This window comes from Rhododendron vialii, chromosome 7a (genome assembly GCF_030253575.1).
Source record: "Rhododendron vialii isolate Sample 1 chromosome 7a, ASM3025357v1".
Lineage (NCBI taxonomy): Eukaryota > Viridiplantae > Streptophyta > Magnoliopsida > Ericales > Ericaceae > Rhododendron > Rhododendron vialii.
This window is the reverse complement of record NC_080563.1, coordinates 22,517,318-22,535,955: the sequence shown is the minus strand read 5'-3', so window position 1 is coordinate 22,535,955 and position 18,638 is coordinate 22,517,318. Positions and strand designations below refer to the sequence as shown.

The window sequence follows — 18,638 nt, the reverse complement described above, 5'->3', positions numbered from 1 at the left end:
TATTATTGGTGTGTACTGTAATATAAAGTGTGGTAGTATTTTCTTCTTTTCAGAAAGGGTGAAATAATTGGTTGTACGTTGTAATAAATGGGGTAGGAATAGTCATCCTTGTGTATAGTAAATATGAGGTGAAGTCCTGATGTAATAAATGCTTACATGGACTAGCAACAGTAGAGTATAGGTCTGTAACGAATATAATTGGTGGTAACCAATTATATGTATATACAGTTTGTATGAGGTCGGTCCTCCCTTCTTACGTCTATAAAAGGAGGGATCTACTTCTGTAATCACCAGGCGAGTAAGCCAGTTAGTATTTGCAATAATATTCCAGTCTCTTGTGTTCTTATAATCCCTTGTTGTGTTCTCTCTACGATCCTAACCTATTTAGTGTTTGTACCCACTTCGTGTCTGTAAATTTTGCCGCGGAGTCTCGGCTATGGTGTGAAACCGTTGTGCGCGAGAACTCCGCGCGACCGGTCGAGTATGTGCTCGTGAAAGACTCGGTGTCCTTCGTGTGGGTTCACTCGCGGTGGGACCTTGAGCGGCGCAATCCTGATGTCGTGGGTCGATTGTAGAGGATAAGTTCCCTGGCGTCTCCCCTCTCTAGAGTAAACCCAAGGCAGTCTTTGACGGAGACGCGGTGGCCTGCCTCGTTGGGTTGCTCTCGCTGTGGAGGAGGAGGAGGTGGAAGAGGTGGGGGAGGAGGGCTTCTTCGCCTCCGCCTTCCGCCTTCCGCCTCAAGTGGACATGGAGGCGGCCGGCGTTGCGTCCTGCAGATGTTGCTTCATCTGGGCCACCTCCGCCTTTAGTGTCGCCAGTTCATTATATCTTTCGTCGTCTCGTCGTTGTAGCAGGCGGATGTAGGCCGCCGTTATGTTGTCCACGGCCGGAGATAGCCTGGAACTGGGCGGGAGCGAGATGGACATGTGCCTTTCGGGGAACGGTTGAAGAATTGTGTTTCCACTGGCGTCTTTGGCCCTCGAAACAGAAACGTCTGGTGGATCTCCGCCCATCGTGATTGAAATTTTGATTGTCTTTGGAAGAGGAAGGTGGTTTGGAGGAGTTTTGAGCCATTTGGATCAGAAGCGTTTCACGTCGGGTTCACCAATTGTGTGGCCCGTGATATCCGGTTCGAGTCCTTCCTCCGCTGGTTCAGTGGCTTCCTAGCCTTCTCCACGTAGCTTGCACAGTGAGCGCACGACTAAGACCTGGCCGGGGGTTGCCCGGCAAGGCCCTCCGGCGAGAGGATAAGTATGTGCAGGAAGAAAGGGAAGAGACTAGGGTTTTGAGTCGGTATTCGAGTGTATGAGTGCGTACCTTCCTAGAGGCGTTATCCTTTGGTACTTATAGAGCCTTCCTGACTTGCTCTCCAAGCACGGGCACGTGCCTTGCGCGGGCCAGGCGTTGTCGTCGTGACGTCACCGGATGAATCTGGTAACCGTTTTGGTGTGAGCTGGCACATTCCACGTGCGCTCATGATTATCCTTTGGTGTAACCGCCTCAGCACGCGGGGCGACACGTGAGTGTGCAGGTGGCCGAGCCCGTAAGATCGCGGGGGTAGCTGAGCCTGAAGGGACTTTGGGCCAGGCAAAAATCGTCTACGGGGCCACCTCCCAAAGGTGGCCGAACTTGACATGGTTCTTTCCGTTGCTGGACGCAAAGCGAAGGCAAAGCCGACGACCGGCATGTCTCGGCGTAGCCGAGCCCCGGCGAAGCCAGAGTTGAGTTCGGTCCGCTACATATACTATGACTGTTTTTGACAGATCTCGTCGCGCCCAATTCCAACGCTTCATCCCTGCACCAAACGCAAACTTCTTCCTCCACCTTTGTTGTGTGAGCTCGTTCTCCTCCTCCGTCCACCACCTCGCAAGAGCTCTCCTCCCTTGTCACTAATTGATACCACCCAACTTCATCTCCCCCCTTGAATATTTGGCCCATCAACTTGTCAAACCCTAGAAATTTGGGGGGGGGGGGGGGGGGGGGGGGGGGGGGTTGCACTGAAAAATTGGGGCTTTTGTATTACTTACGAAATTAGGGCTTTTGAATTTCTTTTTGTGCAATTTTTTTTCCGTTTCAAAGTCCATTTTGGATTTCTTTCTTTATGACGCAAATTGTTCCCGTAGGGTTTTTGATTTTGCAAATCTGGATTCAAGAGCTTTGGCAAGGGTTTCCAAGCTACGATGTTTACGGCTCACCCATTGATTCTCCACCAATAAGTGATTTCGAATCTGTCCTTTTTGGAATGATTTTTGAGAACCTCATATTCAGATTCGTTCTTTGTTTATTGATTCTATACGAGTATGATAACTGATATCTAGAGCATGTGAAGTATTGATTTTCAAAATCGATACACATTGCTCACCTTTGGATTCGTTAATGAATCAAATCTCATGTGTTTTTAGAGTGATTTCTCTTAATCTCTCACTTGAGATCCCTTGTAGGGCTGGATATAAAAACAATATGATTCAATTTGGGGATCCTCTAAGAACCCCAGGTTAGGTAAAAGATTAGCCTAAAAAAGTGTTGTTTTTATTTTGGGACTCTTCTGAAAGAAGTAATCACAGTTTTTGGTATGTTTATTTTTGTCTACTCCTTAATCAGTAATTTGAATAATTAACTTATGTTTTTATTGGATTGTTTATTTCAGTTCAATGTGAGGGAAAGAAATGCAATTCGGTGAGGCTGCTTTCGGTTGATAGTATTGAATTGTAGCATAGCTTTTGGCCTAGTGTCTGTTCTTCTTTTTCAGGTTGCTCTCGTGTTCCTTTGTAGTGTTTGTAATCTCGTATCAAAAGATAAATAAAATCCTTCTTTTGCCGTTCAATTCCTTTTCACCTGTTGTTACGAACAATAACTGAACTCCTTTTATAGAGTATCTTCTTTGTACATCAAGAGATGACGAGTTTTCTAGCATGTTATGTTCAGTACAAGTCATAATATACGGAACTAGAATTGTTGGTTTGTTGGGCATAGACTAAATAAAATCGTTGGCTATGTTTTACAAGGCTACAATTTTTAAGGAGCTTTTTTGCAGGCAGAGTAATGGCTTAGGGCCACAAAAGTAGAATCTCAGGATGGAAAATTCTTTTATTGTCGTAGGCTGAACTTGGATGCAATGTGCTTGGGAGCCCATTGTAAATATATGAAATTAGGATCCAAGTTGCCAAACCCAAGTAGGCAGTAGTCGGGCTTTCTTCCATGACTAGCTGCAATTGTATAGGTAGATGGTGCGTCGCAGTCATTCAAGTCGTGTGATTGTCACCTAAATAAAAGGAAGAACTAGAAAACTTGGTTTCTGATTTTTGAGATGCTTTTTTTTTTTTTTGGGTCAAACGGAAATTTATTTTTGAGATGCTTTAACTTATGTGTAATGTAGGTACAGAGGTTTGTTTGATTTGCTTTCAAGATTGTATCATGTGAATGTCCTGGACATATATATCCCTTGGATTTTATATTTTAATAATTTTAAGTTGTTTTCTGTACTCAGCTATTGAGTTCAATACCATTTGCTTAGAAGAATCATCTATGAATCGTGGGCTTTAATTTGATAATTGCAGAATATTTCAGACAAAAGCTTACAACTGATTATTGATAATTACCAACAATTGGAGTGTTTGAACCTCACTAGGTATTTAAGCTTGTCTCTTGTAGATTCAACACTCCTTAGTGCTGTTCTATTCGGGCGGCACTCAACTCTCGTTTCAATGTACTTATTGAAAACTAGAAGCATGATAATTTCATGTAAGAAGAAAATAAAGCTTGTTCATACTTCTCTGAGGATAGAATGGCCACAAATCCAGAGTTTGCAAAAGTAGGCTACTTTTAAACAATTTTAATTTCGTGATAGAAAAAAAAAACTCTTTCAATCCAGAGTTTAAACTCTTTTAAACTCTACTCAATTTTGATTTCATTATTATAGAAAAAGAACTCTTTTAATTTCATTATAGTTTCTTTGTTCTTGAATAACACCTTTGATATTACATGTACTTAGGGTGTTTTCCTTCGATTCAGCAGCTGTCTTTTTAATGTTTTTTGTCGAACAACTTAGATCCAACTACTTTTTCACTACCCAAATACCTACAAGCTGCTATAAATTCCATTAGGTTTAGGAGCCTAGTTTTTCCTATTGTGGCTGTCAATCTGATGAGTTGGAAGTTTGGCCACTTGGTATTGGGAGAATTAAGAATGGCTTCATAGGATTGGTCTTTTATTCTTCTCTTCTAAAAGTGTATTTGTTTGCAGTTTCAGACACTAATTGCTAAATTGTGATATTTATTAGAATGTATCTTTTGTTGATGTATGCATACCTCTCTCCTAGAGACGAAGCCGCGAAGAATTCCTTCAGCCGTTCCCACATCTGAGATGCTTCAAAGTGCACAACTAGTTTTATGGTTTATGAAGAAGCCATACATGATTATATCCTTCATCAATGTGAGCATCCGACCTTCGAAATTTATTTGCTCGAAATAATTTATCGAACTAGTAACCACTAAACTATGCTAGAAAGAATATTTTATCGATTGTTAGAGCCTTTACTTACTTTTTATGCACTCAAGTCAATGTAGCAAATTGATACAGATTAGTTGATGGTTTAAGTATGCTGGAATCATCTGAACACTTCTAATCACTGGATAATTGTCTTGTTGAATAATTCTCGTCACGGCATAGAAACTTAGTTGTCTGCTCATCACTATAAAAGCAAAGGAGTTTACGTGGGTATACTAAAAAGTATACACAGTTGGATGTATTGTTATGGAGTTAGAAATTATCTCATGTTTCTTTCATATTTATCACATCCCGTAGCCTACTCTCATTGCTGCATATTCATTTTTGGGAATCTGTGTGTATGTTATATTTAATCTTGACTTCTCCTTTTGACTTAGATTTGCTTGGATTGATCTTTAACTGAAGTGAACACAGCTAAGGTTGGTGGAATTTAGGTTTCTGGTTCATATATCTAGAAGAGAACACCAATATTTAAGAGGTTTGATTAGTTCACCAACTTAACAAATGAATCTTTTCTCTTGAAGTTCTGTTATGTATTTTGTTTTATGCTTGAGTAGAGATCACATTTTAGTCATATCGTTTCCTTCTTGTATAGGTACAATGCGCCTCATAAGATACATCCCTAACCAACATAAGTTTGGAGGTTCACTCACCTTTGCATCCTAACTAGATTGATGGCAACGTGTAACATATCTTATGAGGATTATTTGCACTAAGGATTATTTGTATGATTAGCTTCGAGAAGATTCATTTCTTTAGCCACATGTCTGAAACTGCATTATGATTATAGTTTTGGATGGAAATGTTACACGGCTAGAGGTATATTAGAGGGGGTGGCTATGTACATAGGAGTAAGTCATTTTGGTTTAATTGACTTCTTACCAAAGAAAATATTATAGAATTACACGTTCTGTTAAAAAGTACAGGTAGAAAAAGGTTATGCACATTGGCAAAATTTGGCGACGGAATTTATCTTAATTTTTACTGGACAAGGGTTGCTAGTGTAGTGAAGGTTGGTCATTGAAGTTACCCACAAATTTATTTCGTAATTTTCTTTAACACGCTATTGAAACCCAACTCCAAATGCACAACTTCTTTGCGAAAGAAAACAGTTTGCATGGCATATGGCCACTGTTTGGGCCAATGCTGGAACTTCTCCGGAAGCGGATCCTCTGTCCTGATTTTTCTGTTCGAGTCTCTTGTCCCACACTTCCCCTTTTGCCACGTAGCCACACCAAACACCCATCCAACTTCCCTCTAACTCTTAACTCTATTACGTACAAAACCTTTCATTGTTGAGTTTTTATTTTTTATTTTTGTGGGACCATTACGAGACTTATAAAGATGATTTAAATTGCATGTTATTCTTAGAATATTTTTTTATGGGTTCTTGAAAAAAAAAATGAGCTCAATCCGTTTTCGTTATCGATATGGTTGTTTCAGAATTCGTAGGCGCCCTACGAATCCTGTAAGTGCTCCAATTTTCAATTCATTTAAACTGGTGCGAAAATCTTATTTTTCTTATCATTTCATCCTAGATGGTCGTAATGAATTTTTGGCTCTAAGGCCTTTCAATAATCACCCTAAGACTCTTTATTTAGTTTCAGGGTTCTTTTAGGGTGCCCATTGAAAGTCCTTAGAGCCAAAAATCCATTATGACCATTTAGAATAAAATGATAAGAAAAATAAGATTTTCGCACCGGTTTAAACGGATTAAAAATTGAAACACTTAATTTTTTAACTATATTTTTTAATATATAAACGGAGTAAAAAAATTACGTGTTCCAATTTTCAATTTGTTTGAACCGATGCGAAAATCTTATTTTTCATATCATTTCATCCTAAATGGTTGTAATGGATTTTTGGCTCTAAAGCATTTCAATGGGCACCCTAACAGAGCCCTGAAACTAAATAAAGAGTCTTAGGGTGCTCGTTGAAAGGCCTTAGAGCAAAAAATTCATTACGACTATTTAAGATGAAATGATAAGAAAAATAAGATTTCCGCACTAGTTTAAACGGATTGAAAATTGGAGCACTAAAAAAATTCGTAGGGCGCCTTCAAATTCTGAAACAGCCATATCGATAACGAAAATGGATTGAGCTCATTTTTTTTTCAAGAACCCATAAAAAAATATTTTAAGAATAACATGCAATTTAAATCATCTTTATAAGACTTGTAATGGATCCCAAAAAATCAAAAATAAAAACTCAACAAAGGAAAGTTTTGTACGTAATAGAATTAATAGAGTTGGATGGGTGTTTGGTGTGGCTACGTGGCAGAAGGGGAAGTGTGGGACAGGGGACTCGAACAGGGAAATCAGGACAGAGGATCCGCTTCCAACTTCTCCATATTTGCAAAGAATGTAATTATTAACGGAACACAATAAAAGAAGAAAGATATAAGATGGGCTATAAAGATGGATGTCCAGTTGCCATTTAACATTTTGGTTGCTCATTTCTGTAGGCCTTATGGCAGCTCCTGTGGGTGAATCATGTTGCTTCCCCAAACTTATCCAAGTCTACTGCTGATGTCTTTTTTCTTAAGAGGCACCCCCTAGAATTTATTCAGCATAGGGTTAGCATTGTAGCTTCTGATCTTCTATCACAGGTATATGATCTCATCCTGGTAATTGTTGGTTTGCTTTTCATATATGGAGTATTGCCTGCTTAGCAAAAAAAATGGATTTTTTTTAAAATCTACGAAGCCGCCAGACAATATAATAGTTATTGGTTCACTGACTCCCATGCCCATTATGTAGAACTAGTGAACCTTGACCCTAGGCTTCCTACACGTGGTTTGTGATGGGTTGTTACGTGAATCAATAGAAGAGCTAAGGTATTAATGTTTGAAGATGAATAGCTGTCAGGTTTGTTTTTGAAGGAAAGATTTTCTTTTGATATTAAAAGTTAGCAGCTTGCTGGGTTTTCAGAACATTGTCAATTGAAGAGTTTAACAGTAAATGATTTATTTTTTTTGGTTATTGAAAAAATAAATAAGTATTGGTTATTGAAAAAATAAATAAGTAGGAATTAGATTGAGTGGGTGTAATTGGATAAAGTTTTTGGGGCCAAACTAAACTATTTGAGGGCAGTCAATAGTAATCCAAGGTTGGGTTTGAGCTTGTCTGCAGTATGTACTATTGTTACCCAAATTATGCAACCTAGAGGGGGGGTGAATAGGATTGCTAGTAATAATTACCAATAAAAATTTATCTCTAACAATATATGCAAACAATAAGTATGCAATCAAAATAGAGAGATAGAGAGATAGAACCCGTTTATAGTGGTTCGGTCCGGATTTGTCCACGGTCCGGCCCTACTCCACTTCTCCTCAAGCAATTACTTGAAGGTTAGACTAATCTTTAAAAGATTACAACTTGTAAGTCTTGCGGGTGCTTACAAGAACCGAATGCCTCTAGCTTTCCCGAGGAGCTAGCACAACCGCAAGAATTTTCTCCGAAAACTTCTCAAAAACAATAACACCCAAATTCCAACCCGAATTTGGTCTTCTAAGCTTTCAAGTGTTTGACTCAAACACTCACTTAGGAAATACAAGTATGTGAAGAAGGTATGAAAATTATCGCTCACGACTTGTACAAATTTTCTCTCAAGAATAATATGAAAGTGGAAGAACAATGAGAATTTTTGGCTTTGATCTTTTGAGAATTTGCTCTTGCAATAATATGGAATGTTGTAGCTTGTGTATGTTCTCATTAATGAGTTCTTGATGCCTTATATAGCCATCCATATGCTTCCTAGCCGTTGGAAACTAGCCGTTGGAAACTAGCCGTTTGAAACTAGCCGTTGGAAACTAGCCGTTTGAAACTAGCCGTTGGAAACTAGCCGTTTGAAACTAGCCGTTGGATAGAGTGGTCATCCGGGTGGTCGTCCGGTTGTCACAGCTTTCTGTTCAGACAGCCGGCTTGTCAGCCGGTTCGTCAACCTGTGGCTCACAATTTCATCTAAATAAATCCGTTAAAGCATGTATTGAGCTCAATAAAGTCTTTGTAAATATAAATCATGAATCCAAGAGACTTTATGCTATATTTCAAGGTCACGAAAATATTTAGTTCGGGAATCGACTTTTCGATAATTTTGTATTTGCCGAATAAAAATATCATTGAATTAATCATCAAAATAATTAATAGAGATGCATATAAATTTTCACAAATTATAATGCATACATTTTTCAACAATCTCCCCCTTTTTGATGATGACACAAAATGATAGTTTTTATTCAAGTAGGAGTTATGTCAATCTCCCCCTTAATACATGCACCAAAGCAGTTATCTATGATCAACGAGTAATAGCAATAATCATCAGATCATAGCAAGCAATTTTTTAAATTTGCCCAAAATGGCAAGATAGATCAATTAAAACTTGGCTTTTTCTCCCCCTGTGACATCATAAAAAAAAACTAAAAAGAGAAAAACAATAGGGCCATGGTTCCAGCACCATGCCGCTCTTGCCCTGTAGCACTCTATCTTCGTTCATTGAGAGCTTGGCGTCCTTGATTTTCGTATTCTCGAATAATGGCTGCTACAACGGCAGCTATAATGCCAATCCAATACCACAGAGTATCCACATTTACATTCCATCCGAACCATGGTGGTATTCTCATGGTAAGTAACGCACACAGCAGAATGAAGATAAAGAGTTGCATCCAAATGGTTTGGATAAACAACCTGAACTCTGCTCGTTCGGCATCTCTTTCGTAAAACTCAATCGGTAATCCTTGCGGTATGTTTGCCATTGCTCGATTTTGAAGGATAGAGATTTGGAGAGTTTTAGGCCGAGAAAGAAGGAGAGATAGATAGATGAGGAGATAGAGAGAGTGTTGTGGAATTTATAGAGTATGAGAGAAGTGTTTGGAATGCTGCGCCGAATTGTTTGAAAATGCTGCGCCGAATTGTTTGAAATGCTGCGCCGAATTGTTTGAAATGCTGCGCCGAAAGAGAGATAGATGAAGAGATAGAGATAGGATAGGGGATGCGGTAGAGATGTGGTAGAGATGCGGCGCCGAAAGAGATAGAGATAGGGGTGGCGCCGAATAGAACAAGAATAGGGGAAGAAAATTGTGTTCGGGTGTTTATTGTTGTGTCCCCTTAATACATGCTCCCCCTAAAAGAGAGCTTTTTAAAGAATGCGAGGGGTATTACCGAGAATGATTATCCCTGCAAGCTTAGAGACAAGAAATTCATATCGGCGAAGTATATAAGAGACAATTTAAGCACTAAGCCATGAAGTTCATACAAACTAAGTGTAACAGACTTAATAAATCAGAGTTAGCAACGCAAAAGCTTGAATAAGTCTCAACCTCACGGTTGTCCGGTTGGACATCCGCTTGGACATCCGACTGACAAATGCAGGTTAAGTCCAGAAATCGTTTAAGAGGAGTAGCATTAAAGATCATAAAACTGATTTTCTGCATACCAAACATACTAAAATGAAACATATGATAAAATGTTTGGAGGGTGATTTCTTTATCAAGATCATTTGTACTCTCCATCAAGTATGATATTTACGAATTCAATCAACTCAACATTGAATCCAAAAAAAAACTTTTTGACATCAAGAACACAAAACTTTTTCATAAATGATTAGACATGCCGAGTTCTCGTCGAATGAAACAAAATTGTTCTTCACCAAGGGGTTTTGTGAAAATGTCCGCCAATTGCTTGTCGGTACTAATAAAGTTAAGTTCAATATCCCCTTTTTGAACATGATCTCTTATAAAATGATGTCTAATCTCAATATGTTTTGTTCGAGAATGTTGAATTGGATTCTTGGTTAAGCTAATTGCACTAGTATTATCACATTTAATAGGAATATGATCATATTGCAAATTGAAATCCTCCATTTGTTGTTTGATCCACAATATTTGGGCACAACAACTTCCGGCCGCTACATATTCCGCCTCGGCGGTAGATAGAGCTACGGAATTTTGTTTCTTGCTATGCCAAGACACTAGAGAGTGCCCTAGAAATTGGCAAGTCCCACTTGTACTTTTACGATCAACTTTGAAACCTCCAAAATCCGCATCCGAATAACCAATTAAATCAAATGCAACTCCACGTGGATAAAACAATCCTAAGTCATGAGAACCGGCAACATATTTAAAAATACGTTTAATAGCTTTTAAATGCGATTCTTTAGGACATGATTGAAATCTAGCACACATGCAAACACTAAACATTATATCCGGTCTACTTGCCGTGAGATAAAGTAATGAGCCGATCATACCTCGATACATCTTTTCATTGACGGCCTTACCATTCTCATCTTTGTCTAGCTTAGTTGATATGCTCATTGGTGTGCTCATTGGCTTTGATCCTTCCATGCCAAACTTCTTAATAAGTTCTTTCGCATACTTGGCTTGGTTGATTATGATCCCCTCATTAGTTTGCTTGATTTGAAGTCCGAGGAAGAAGTTAAGCTCCCCCATCATACTCATTTCAAATTCACCTTGCATACACTTAGCAAACTCTTTGCACATATTATCATTAGTGGCACCAAAGACAATATCATCAACATATATTTGAATAATGAGCATATCTTTACCTTTGGCTTTAATGAAAAGAGTAGTATCAATTTTTCCACGAGTAAAGCCATTGTCAAGCAAGAATGAACTAAGTCTATCATACCATGCACGTGGTGCTTGCTTCAAACCATATAGAGCTTTTGAGAGTTTAAAAACATGATCGGGGTATACATGATCTTCAAAGCCGGGAGGTTGTTTGACATAAACTTCCTCATTTATGAACCCATTCAAAAATGCACTTTTCACATCCATTTGATAAAGCTTGAAATTTTTGAAAGATGCAAAGGCAAGTAATATGCGAATAGCCTCTAATCTAGCTACCGGTGCAAAAGCTTCTTCAAAATCAATACCTTCTTCTTGATTATAACCTTGAGCAACAAGTCTAGCTTTATTCCTAACAATATTTCCGGATTCATCTAGCTTGTTACGAAAAACCCATTTAGTACCTATAATAGAGTGATCAAGAGGCTTAGGTACTAATGCCCAAACTTTATTCCTTTCAAATTGATTCAACTCATCTTGCATGGCCAAAATCCAATTTTCATCATCTTGAGCTTCCGGAAAGTTTTTAGGCTCAATTTGAGAAACAAAAGCTTGATTTTCACAAAAGTTTCTATGAGACGAGCGAGTGGTTACCCCTTTCGAAACTTCTCCAAGAATCAAGTTCTTTGGATGGTTTTGCACGAATCTCCAATCCTTGGAAAGATCTTGGTTGTCTCCCATGGCATCTTGAGGTTGATTAATAACTTCATCTTCTTTGATTTGAGAGCTTTCTACTTGAGTATCACCATCAACTTTTTCTTGAATTTTCAAGTCATGAATCTCATGTGTAATTTCTAAGTCATCATTATCAACAACATCCTTAGTAGCACAAGGATTAGATTCATCAAAGGAAACGTGAATAGATTCTTCAACAAGATTAGTGCGCTTATTATAAATTCTATATGCTTTGCTAGTAAGAGAGTAACCAATAAAGATGCCTTCATCCGATTTTGAATCAAATTTACCCAAGTCATCTTTTCCATTGTTTAATACATAACATTTACAACCGAAGGCATGAAAGTAATTAATGTTGGGTATTCTACCATTCCAAAGCTCATAAGGAGTTTTCTTGAGGATAGGCCTAATTAAAACTCGATTCAAAATATAGCATGAGGTATTAACGGCTTCCGCCCAAAAATATTTTGGCAAAGAGTTTTCACAAAACATAGTGCGGGCCATTTCTTCCAAAGTACGATTCTTTCTCTCAACTACTCCATTTTGTTGAGGAGTACGAGGTACAGAAAAGTTATGACCAATACCATGTTCATCACAAAACTTTTCATATAAAGAATTGTCAAGTTCTTTTCCATGATCCGTACGAATGTTAGAAATAACAAATCCTTTTTCATTTTGAACTCTTCTACAAAGTTTAGTGAAATTAGGATAAGCCTCATTCTTATGAGCTAGGAACATCACCCATGTATATCTAGAGAAATCATCAACAACAACAAGACAATAATAGTTTCCACAAAGACTTGGAGAGCGAGTTGGTCCAAACAAATCCATATGAAGTAATTGCAAAGGTCTAGTAGTTGAGACAACATTTTTGGACTTAAAAGAAACCTTGGTTTGTTTTCCTTGTTGGCAAGGACCACAAAGTCTGTCTTTTTCAAATTTGATTTTAGGAAGACCTTTTACCAAATTTTTTCTAGAGAGTTTTGAAATAGCATCCATACTTGCATGTCCTAGGCGCCTATGCCAAAGCCAACTATTTTCACTCAAAGCGGAAAAACATTTTATATCACAATTACTTAAATCATTGAGATTAAAAACATATACATTTTCAAGTCTTTGTCCAACGAAGAGTGTCTTGTTGCTTTTGACATTTTCAATGATACATTTGGATTTTTCAAAGATAACACGATTTCCTCTATCACATAATTGACTTATGCTAAGAAGATTGTGTTTTAAACCACTAACAAGTAAAACATCTTCAATAATAGGAGAATTACCTATATCACCGATTCCTATGATTTTGCCTTTGTTGTTGTCTCCAAATGTGACATGTCCACCATCTTTAGGCGAAAGAGAATTGAAAGCCCTCTTGTCACCGGTCATGTGTCTTGAACATCCACTATCAAGGTACCAACTACCTTCCTTGAGAGAACTTTTGAAGCATACCTACAATAGCACATCAATTCTTGACTTTTGGTACCCAAATCATCTTGGGTCCTTGAAGGTTAACATTGATACGGTTCTTAGGAACCCAAACCTTTTTTGCATCAGAAGATGAGTATCCTTTCATAGGACATGTAGGAGAAATATGACCAATTTTACCACAATAATGACATGTCAATTTAGAATGGTTAGAAGGAGGAACATCTTTTCCAAAAAGATTTTTGTGTTGAGTGGGATTATAACCAATTCCGGCCTTGTGAAAAAAAACCATTTGTTTTCCAAGAAGAATGTCTAAACTTTCTTTTCCATTAGTGAGTTTTGAAAGAGAATTAGTTAAATCATCAATTTGTTTTTCTAAAGATTCGTTTTTGGAAGTATCCTTCAAATACTCTTTTTCTTTTGCCAAAGAGGTTCTTAAACTTTCATTTTCTTCCTCCAAAATATCTTTCTCTTCAATTAAATCATCCATTTCTAGTGAGAGATCTTTAGCAACCTTTTTAAGAAATTTGTTTTTAGAAACAACCTTTTCAAATTCTACTTTCAACTCTTTATAGGCAATAAACAATTCATCAAAGGAATAGGATGAGTCGAGATCTACCTCGTTTTCTTCGATGGCCATGAAACACAAGTTAGCGACCTCTTGTTGCTCATCGTCCTCATTGGAGCTACTATCGTCACTATTGTCCCATGCGGCCATCATAGCTCTCTTTTTGTCCTTCTTTGAATATTTTTTGGCATATGGACATTCACTTTTGATGTGGCCGGGCTTCTTGCACTCGTAGCAAATGATTGGATCCTTTTTGCTACTTTCTTCTTTGCCTCCATCTTTTCTTGAAAATCCTCTACCTTTGCGAGATGCTCTATTTTTGAGGAGTTTCTTGAATGTTTTTGTGATGAGCGTCATTTCATCATCCTCACTTTCGTTGCTTGAATCCTCCTTGCTTTTTGATTTGCTTGTTGTACTTTTGAAGGCAAGATCCTTAACTTTCTTCTCTTTTTCACCCTTGAGGTTGTGATGCATTTCCTCCGTCATGAGAGATCCCATGAGCTTGTCTATCGTGTATGTTGAGAAATCTTTGGATTGTAGGATGATGGAGGTGGTAGTGTCCCAATTGGTTGGCATGGAACGGAGCACCTTCCTTGTCATTTCGGATTGACTGTAAATCTTTCCAAGAGCTTTTAAACCGTTAGTAATACTAGCAAATCTAGCAAACATTTGAGATATAGATTCATCCGGTTTCATTTTGAAGAGCTCATAGCTATGCACAAGAATATCAATTTTGGACTCCTTAACTTGACTATCTCCTTCATGTGACATTTCTAACTTATCCCATATTTCTTTAGCCGATTCACATGCGGAAACACAATCATATTCATTGGGAGTAATAGCACAAAAAAGAAGGTTCATAGCTCTATAGTTCTTTTCTATTGAAGCCTTTTCCAAATGACTCCACTCATAATCTGGTTTAGGCATAGTCTCTTCTCCAACTTTCTTAGTAGGAATAATGGGACCATTTTTGATAATTTTCCATAGATCATAATCCGTGGATTGAATAAAGATCATCATTCTATTTTTCCAATGAGAGTAATTTTCTCCGGTGAACAAGGGAGGTCTATTGGACGATTGACCTTCGATACAAGAAACATTACTAGTGGTTGCCATGGATCTTAACTCTTAGATGGTTAAATCTACAAACAAGAGCCGAGGCTCTGATACCAATTGTTACCCAAATTATGCAACCTAGAGGGGGGGTGAATAGGATTGCTAGTAATAATTACCAATAAAAATTTATCTCTAACAATATATGCAAACAATAAGTATGCAATCAAAATAGAGAGATAGAGAGATAGAACCCGTTTATAGTGGTTCGGTCCGGATTTGTCCACGGTCCGGCCCTACTCCACTTCTCCTCAAGCAATTACTTGAAGGTTAGACTAATCTTTAAAAGATTACAACTTGTAAGTCTTGCGGGTGCTTACAAGAACCGAATGCCTCTAGCTTTCCCGAGGAGCTAGCACAACCGCAAGAATTTTCTCCGAAAACTTCTCAAAAACAATAACACCCAAATTCCAACCCGAATTTGGTCTTCTAAGCTTTCAAGTGTTTGACTCAAACACTCACTTAGGAAATACAAGTATGTGAAGAAGGTATGAAAATTATCGCTCACGACTTGTACAAATTTTCTCTCAAGAATAATATGAAAGTGGAAGAACAATGAGAATTTTTGGCTTTGATCTTTTGAGAATTTGCTCTTGCAATAATATGGAATGTTGTAGCTTATGTATGTTCTCATTAATGAGTTCTTGATGCCTTATATAGCCATCCATATGCTTCCTAGCCGTTGGAAACTAGCCGTTGGAAACTAGCCGTTTGAAACTAGCCGTTGGAAACTAGCCGTTTGAAACTAGCCGTTGGATAGAGTGGTCATCCGGGTGGTCGTCCGGTTGTCACAGCTTTCTGTTCAGACAGCCGGCTTGTCAGCCGGTTCGTCAACCTGTGGCTCACAATTTCATCTAAATAAATCCGTTAAAGCATGTATTGAGCTCAATAAAGTCTTTGTAAATATAAATCATGAATCCAAGAGACTTTATGCTATATTTCAAGGTCACGAAAATATTTAGTTCGGGAATCGACTTTTCGATAATTTTGTATTTGCCGAATAAAAATATCATTGAATTAATCATCAAAATAATTAATAGAGATGCATATAAATTTTCACAAATTATAATGCATACATTTTTCAACAACTATGAATCTTTTTTGGTTATAATATGTGCATAACAGTAAGTTGCATCTTATCACGATCCTTGCAACAGCTGTTTGGCCTCAATCCAGAACAGTTTTAATTGAGGCTATCTAGGTACCTAGGAAATAGATTGGTTAAAGTTATGGGTGGTGGAAAAGGATCTACTTATGGTATTTGGTTCACAGCTTATTTGTACTACTGCAAAGTGCAAATTGATAATATGCATATGATTAGCTCTTATTGTGAAGGAAATGCTGTTGTTTTTCTCTCTAAAGTATTCGTTTAGCACTTGCTATATAGTTAGGCAGGTATACATAACCTTCCTTGTTATCTCCTGTTGCCTACTTTATGTTTTACTGAATATGCTAGACTTGATAATCCAGGAGATAGCGGACCACCTGCTCTACCCCAATCCTGGATCACTGATGGTGCATGAACAACATCTCCAGTATTTTCATTTTCTTGGAACTGTTCTTGCAAAGGTACAAAGTGGAATTGCCCCTTCTATCTACTATTTACCTAAAATGCTACATCACAAAAATTATAGAACAATTGCAATGTCACCTTCATGAACTGACTTTTGTCTGAAATTATGGTTTTCATGATTAAGCTTCTTTTTTCTTCATTTACCTTTTGGCCAGTACCTAGTGTGATAACGCAGTACAAGTAGAACATTCTTCAATAGCTTTCACGTTACTAGTTTCTTGTATTTTCCATGAACTGTGACGGATGCTACATGAAATGAAGAAATGAGAAGGTATATTCTCCATGTGCTTAATTTTTGTAAAAGAGAATGACCCTAAGCAGAGGCTGGATGCTACCATTGAATTTTCTAATAGTTTTAAAAGTGTGATAAAGCTTGAATTAATGTTGTTCATGTGTCGGACACGTGTCTGAAGTGTGTCCGGAGCTTGTCCATGTCTTACACGTATCCGATGCCGACACTTCGATTCTGGCAACGTTTTGCTGTAGGCTGCATATATATCATCGATATTATGTAGAATGACATCAAAATCTGGGTTGGGTAGCTCGCTTAGTCACTCATGAGTCATGCCATAATTCGTTATATAACAACATGGTGCAAAATCTCTTTCTTTTTTAGAACCTTTTATAGGCTTGACATGTTACATAATTGCTGAAGACTTTTTGGTAGTTAAATGAAACACTTGTTTTCAATTTTTTTTTGTCATTGGACACACCATGAATATGGATGTTATGTAGTTTCGGTAATGCTATTAAGTTTAAAGTGGTTATTGTTGTAGGATGAATATTTTGAAGGGTTGTAAAATTGGATGATGAATGTTGACTTATTGGATATTTGATTTGAATGATATTTTGCTTCTTCACAATTTAAGTTTTCGCAATTTAAGTTTCGCTAAGTTGAATTATAAGATGCAAAAAAATCTGAAACTTTGTAAGCAGGTGAAACAATATTTGCTGCTACGTCCTACTTTTGGTGACAAAAGAGATTGTCACGGTTGTGTGTACTACCACTACGATAGGTTATTGGTGACACACAATTGGTTGTCATGGTTGGTACTTTTGGTGACAACCTTTGTCACAGAAAAATCTCTCTTCTGTAACAGCATGGTGCTGTCATCGTTACTTTCTGTGAAATAATCACCTTTGTCATAGAAAACCACTCTTTCGTGACACCATATTGTTGTCACTGTTACTTTCGGTGACAATTGTGTCACGGAAAATTTGTCTTCTGTGACACCAGATTTTTGTCAGTGTTGACAACATTCCGTGACAACTACACAATTTTGTCACTCTTGACTTTCAGTGTCATGGATACAATGACACCTCTTCTTGTGTCACCAAAGATAATAGGTGACAAAATTTAGACTTTTTGTGACATTTTTACATGTCACCGAATGTGTTTTTTTGTTGTAGTGATAGAAAAGATTGTAGGGTATCGGTACCGAGCTCTTTAGGAGTAGCTCTGCCTCTTCGATCCTTGTCTTGATCTTCGTGCCGTCGGGTCACCTCCGGGTCTTTCGGCTTTAGCTTTTGGGACTTGATTGCACTCAAGTGCTATTGACGGCTTATTTGCACGATTTTCCTATCAAGACTTGAAAGCACCTTTACGTGCAAAAGTAGATATAAACAACTAATTTAACTATTAAATTAAACTAAACTAAGGACATTGTGCACCTTTATATGCAATAATGGGTGCTTATCACAGTGGGAAAAAAAAGTATATGCGCTAATCAATTTAGAAAAATTAAGGGTTAAATAAGTTTAATTATTGTGCATTGAAAATTACAAATAGTTTTAAACTATGGTACATCTTTGGTGCACACTAAGCGTACACAGGGATTGTGTGAAACCCGTCTTTAGGTTTCACGTAAATGATTAGAATCGTTTAATTTGCTTAAAACATAATCTTTAAGATTCTTTGTAAACAGTACCAGTCCTAATGTATGTGTTGGCCAAACCCGACCCTAAACTTGGTTGTCCACTTACTATTAAGTCAAATAAATATAAGGACCTACAAGTAAAAAAAAAATATCAATGTTACATTGTACTTTTAGATTGAATATATCAAAAAATTAATATCAAAATTTAACCCCGGTTATTTAGTGTTTTATGATTAGCACGATCTGATATAAAGAAAACAACTTCTCCTTGCATTTTTTTGAAGAATATTATTCAATTAAGTAATTTGACGTTCAAAAAAA

The 18,638-nt window shown here is 37.6% G+C and overlaps 1 protein-coding gene across 6 annotated transcripts; it reads left to right on the top strand.

Moving 5' to 3' along the window:
- The first annotated feature begins 1,978 nt into the window (after positions 1–1,978).
- Positions 1,979–17,314, top strand: LOC131334072 (E3 ubiquitin-protein ligase UPL6-like). 6 transcript variants are annotated; one of them, XR_009202024.1, is made up of 5 exons: positions 1,979–2,676; positions 3,558–3,628; positions 4,884–4,925; positions 6,971–7,114; positions 16,338–16,444. XR_009202024.1 is itself a non-coding variant. In XM_058368941.1 (5 exons), exons 3-5 carry the CDS (start codon positions 4,300–4,302, stop codon positions 16,524–16,526), a joined length of 465 nt encoding a protein of 154 aa, XP_058224924.1. In that variant the 5' UTR covers positions 1,979–2,749; positions 3,558–3,628; positions 4,243–4,299; the 3' UTR covers positions 16,527–17,314. The 6 variants fall into 6 exon arrangements, 1 of the variants encoding a protein (XP_058224924.1); XR_009202021.1 differs by having other exon boundaries at positions 1,979–2,749; XM_058368941.1 differs by lacking the exon at positions 4,884–4,925 and adding an exon at positions 4,243–4,431 and having other exon boundaries at positions 1,979–2,749; positions 16,338–17,314.
- Positions 17,315–18,638: the final 1,324 nt, after the last annotated feature.

What these genes read in the sequence shown, in the direction of transcription:
- LOC131334072 (XM_058368941.1), top strand. Translation starts at nt 4,300, where the DNA reads ATGCATACCTCTCTCCTAGAGACGAAGCCGCGAAGAATTCCTTCAGCC. An exon ending in TGATTATATCCTTCATCAAT is followed by an intron (nt 4,432 to 6,970) that starts GTGAGCATCCGA and finishes TCATTTCTGTAG; the next exon opens with GCCTTATGGCAGCTCCTGTG. An exon ending in CTTCTGATCTTCTATCACAG is followed by an intron (nt 7,115 to 16,337) that starts GTATATGATCTC and finishes TTGATAATCCAG; the next exon opens with GAGATAGCGGACCACCTGCT.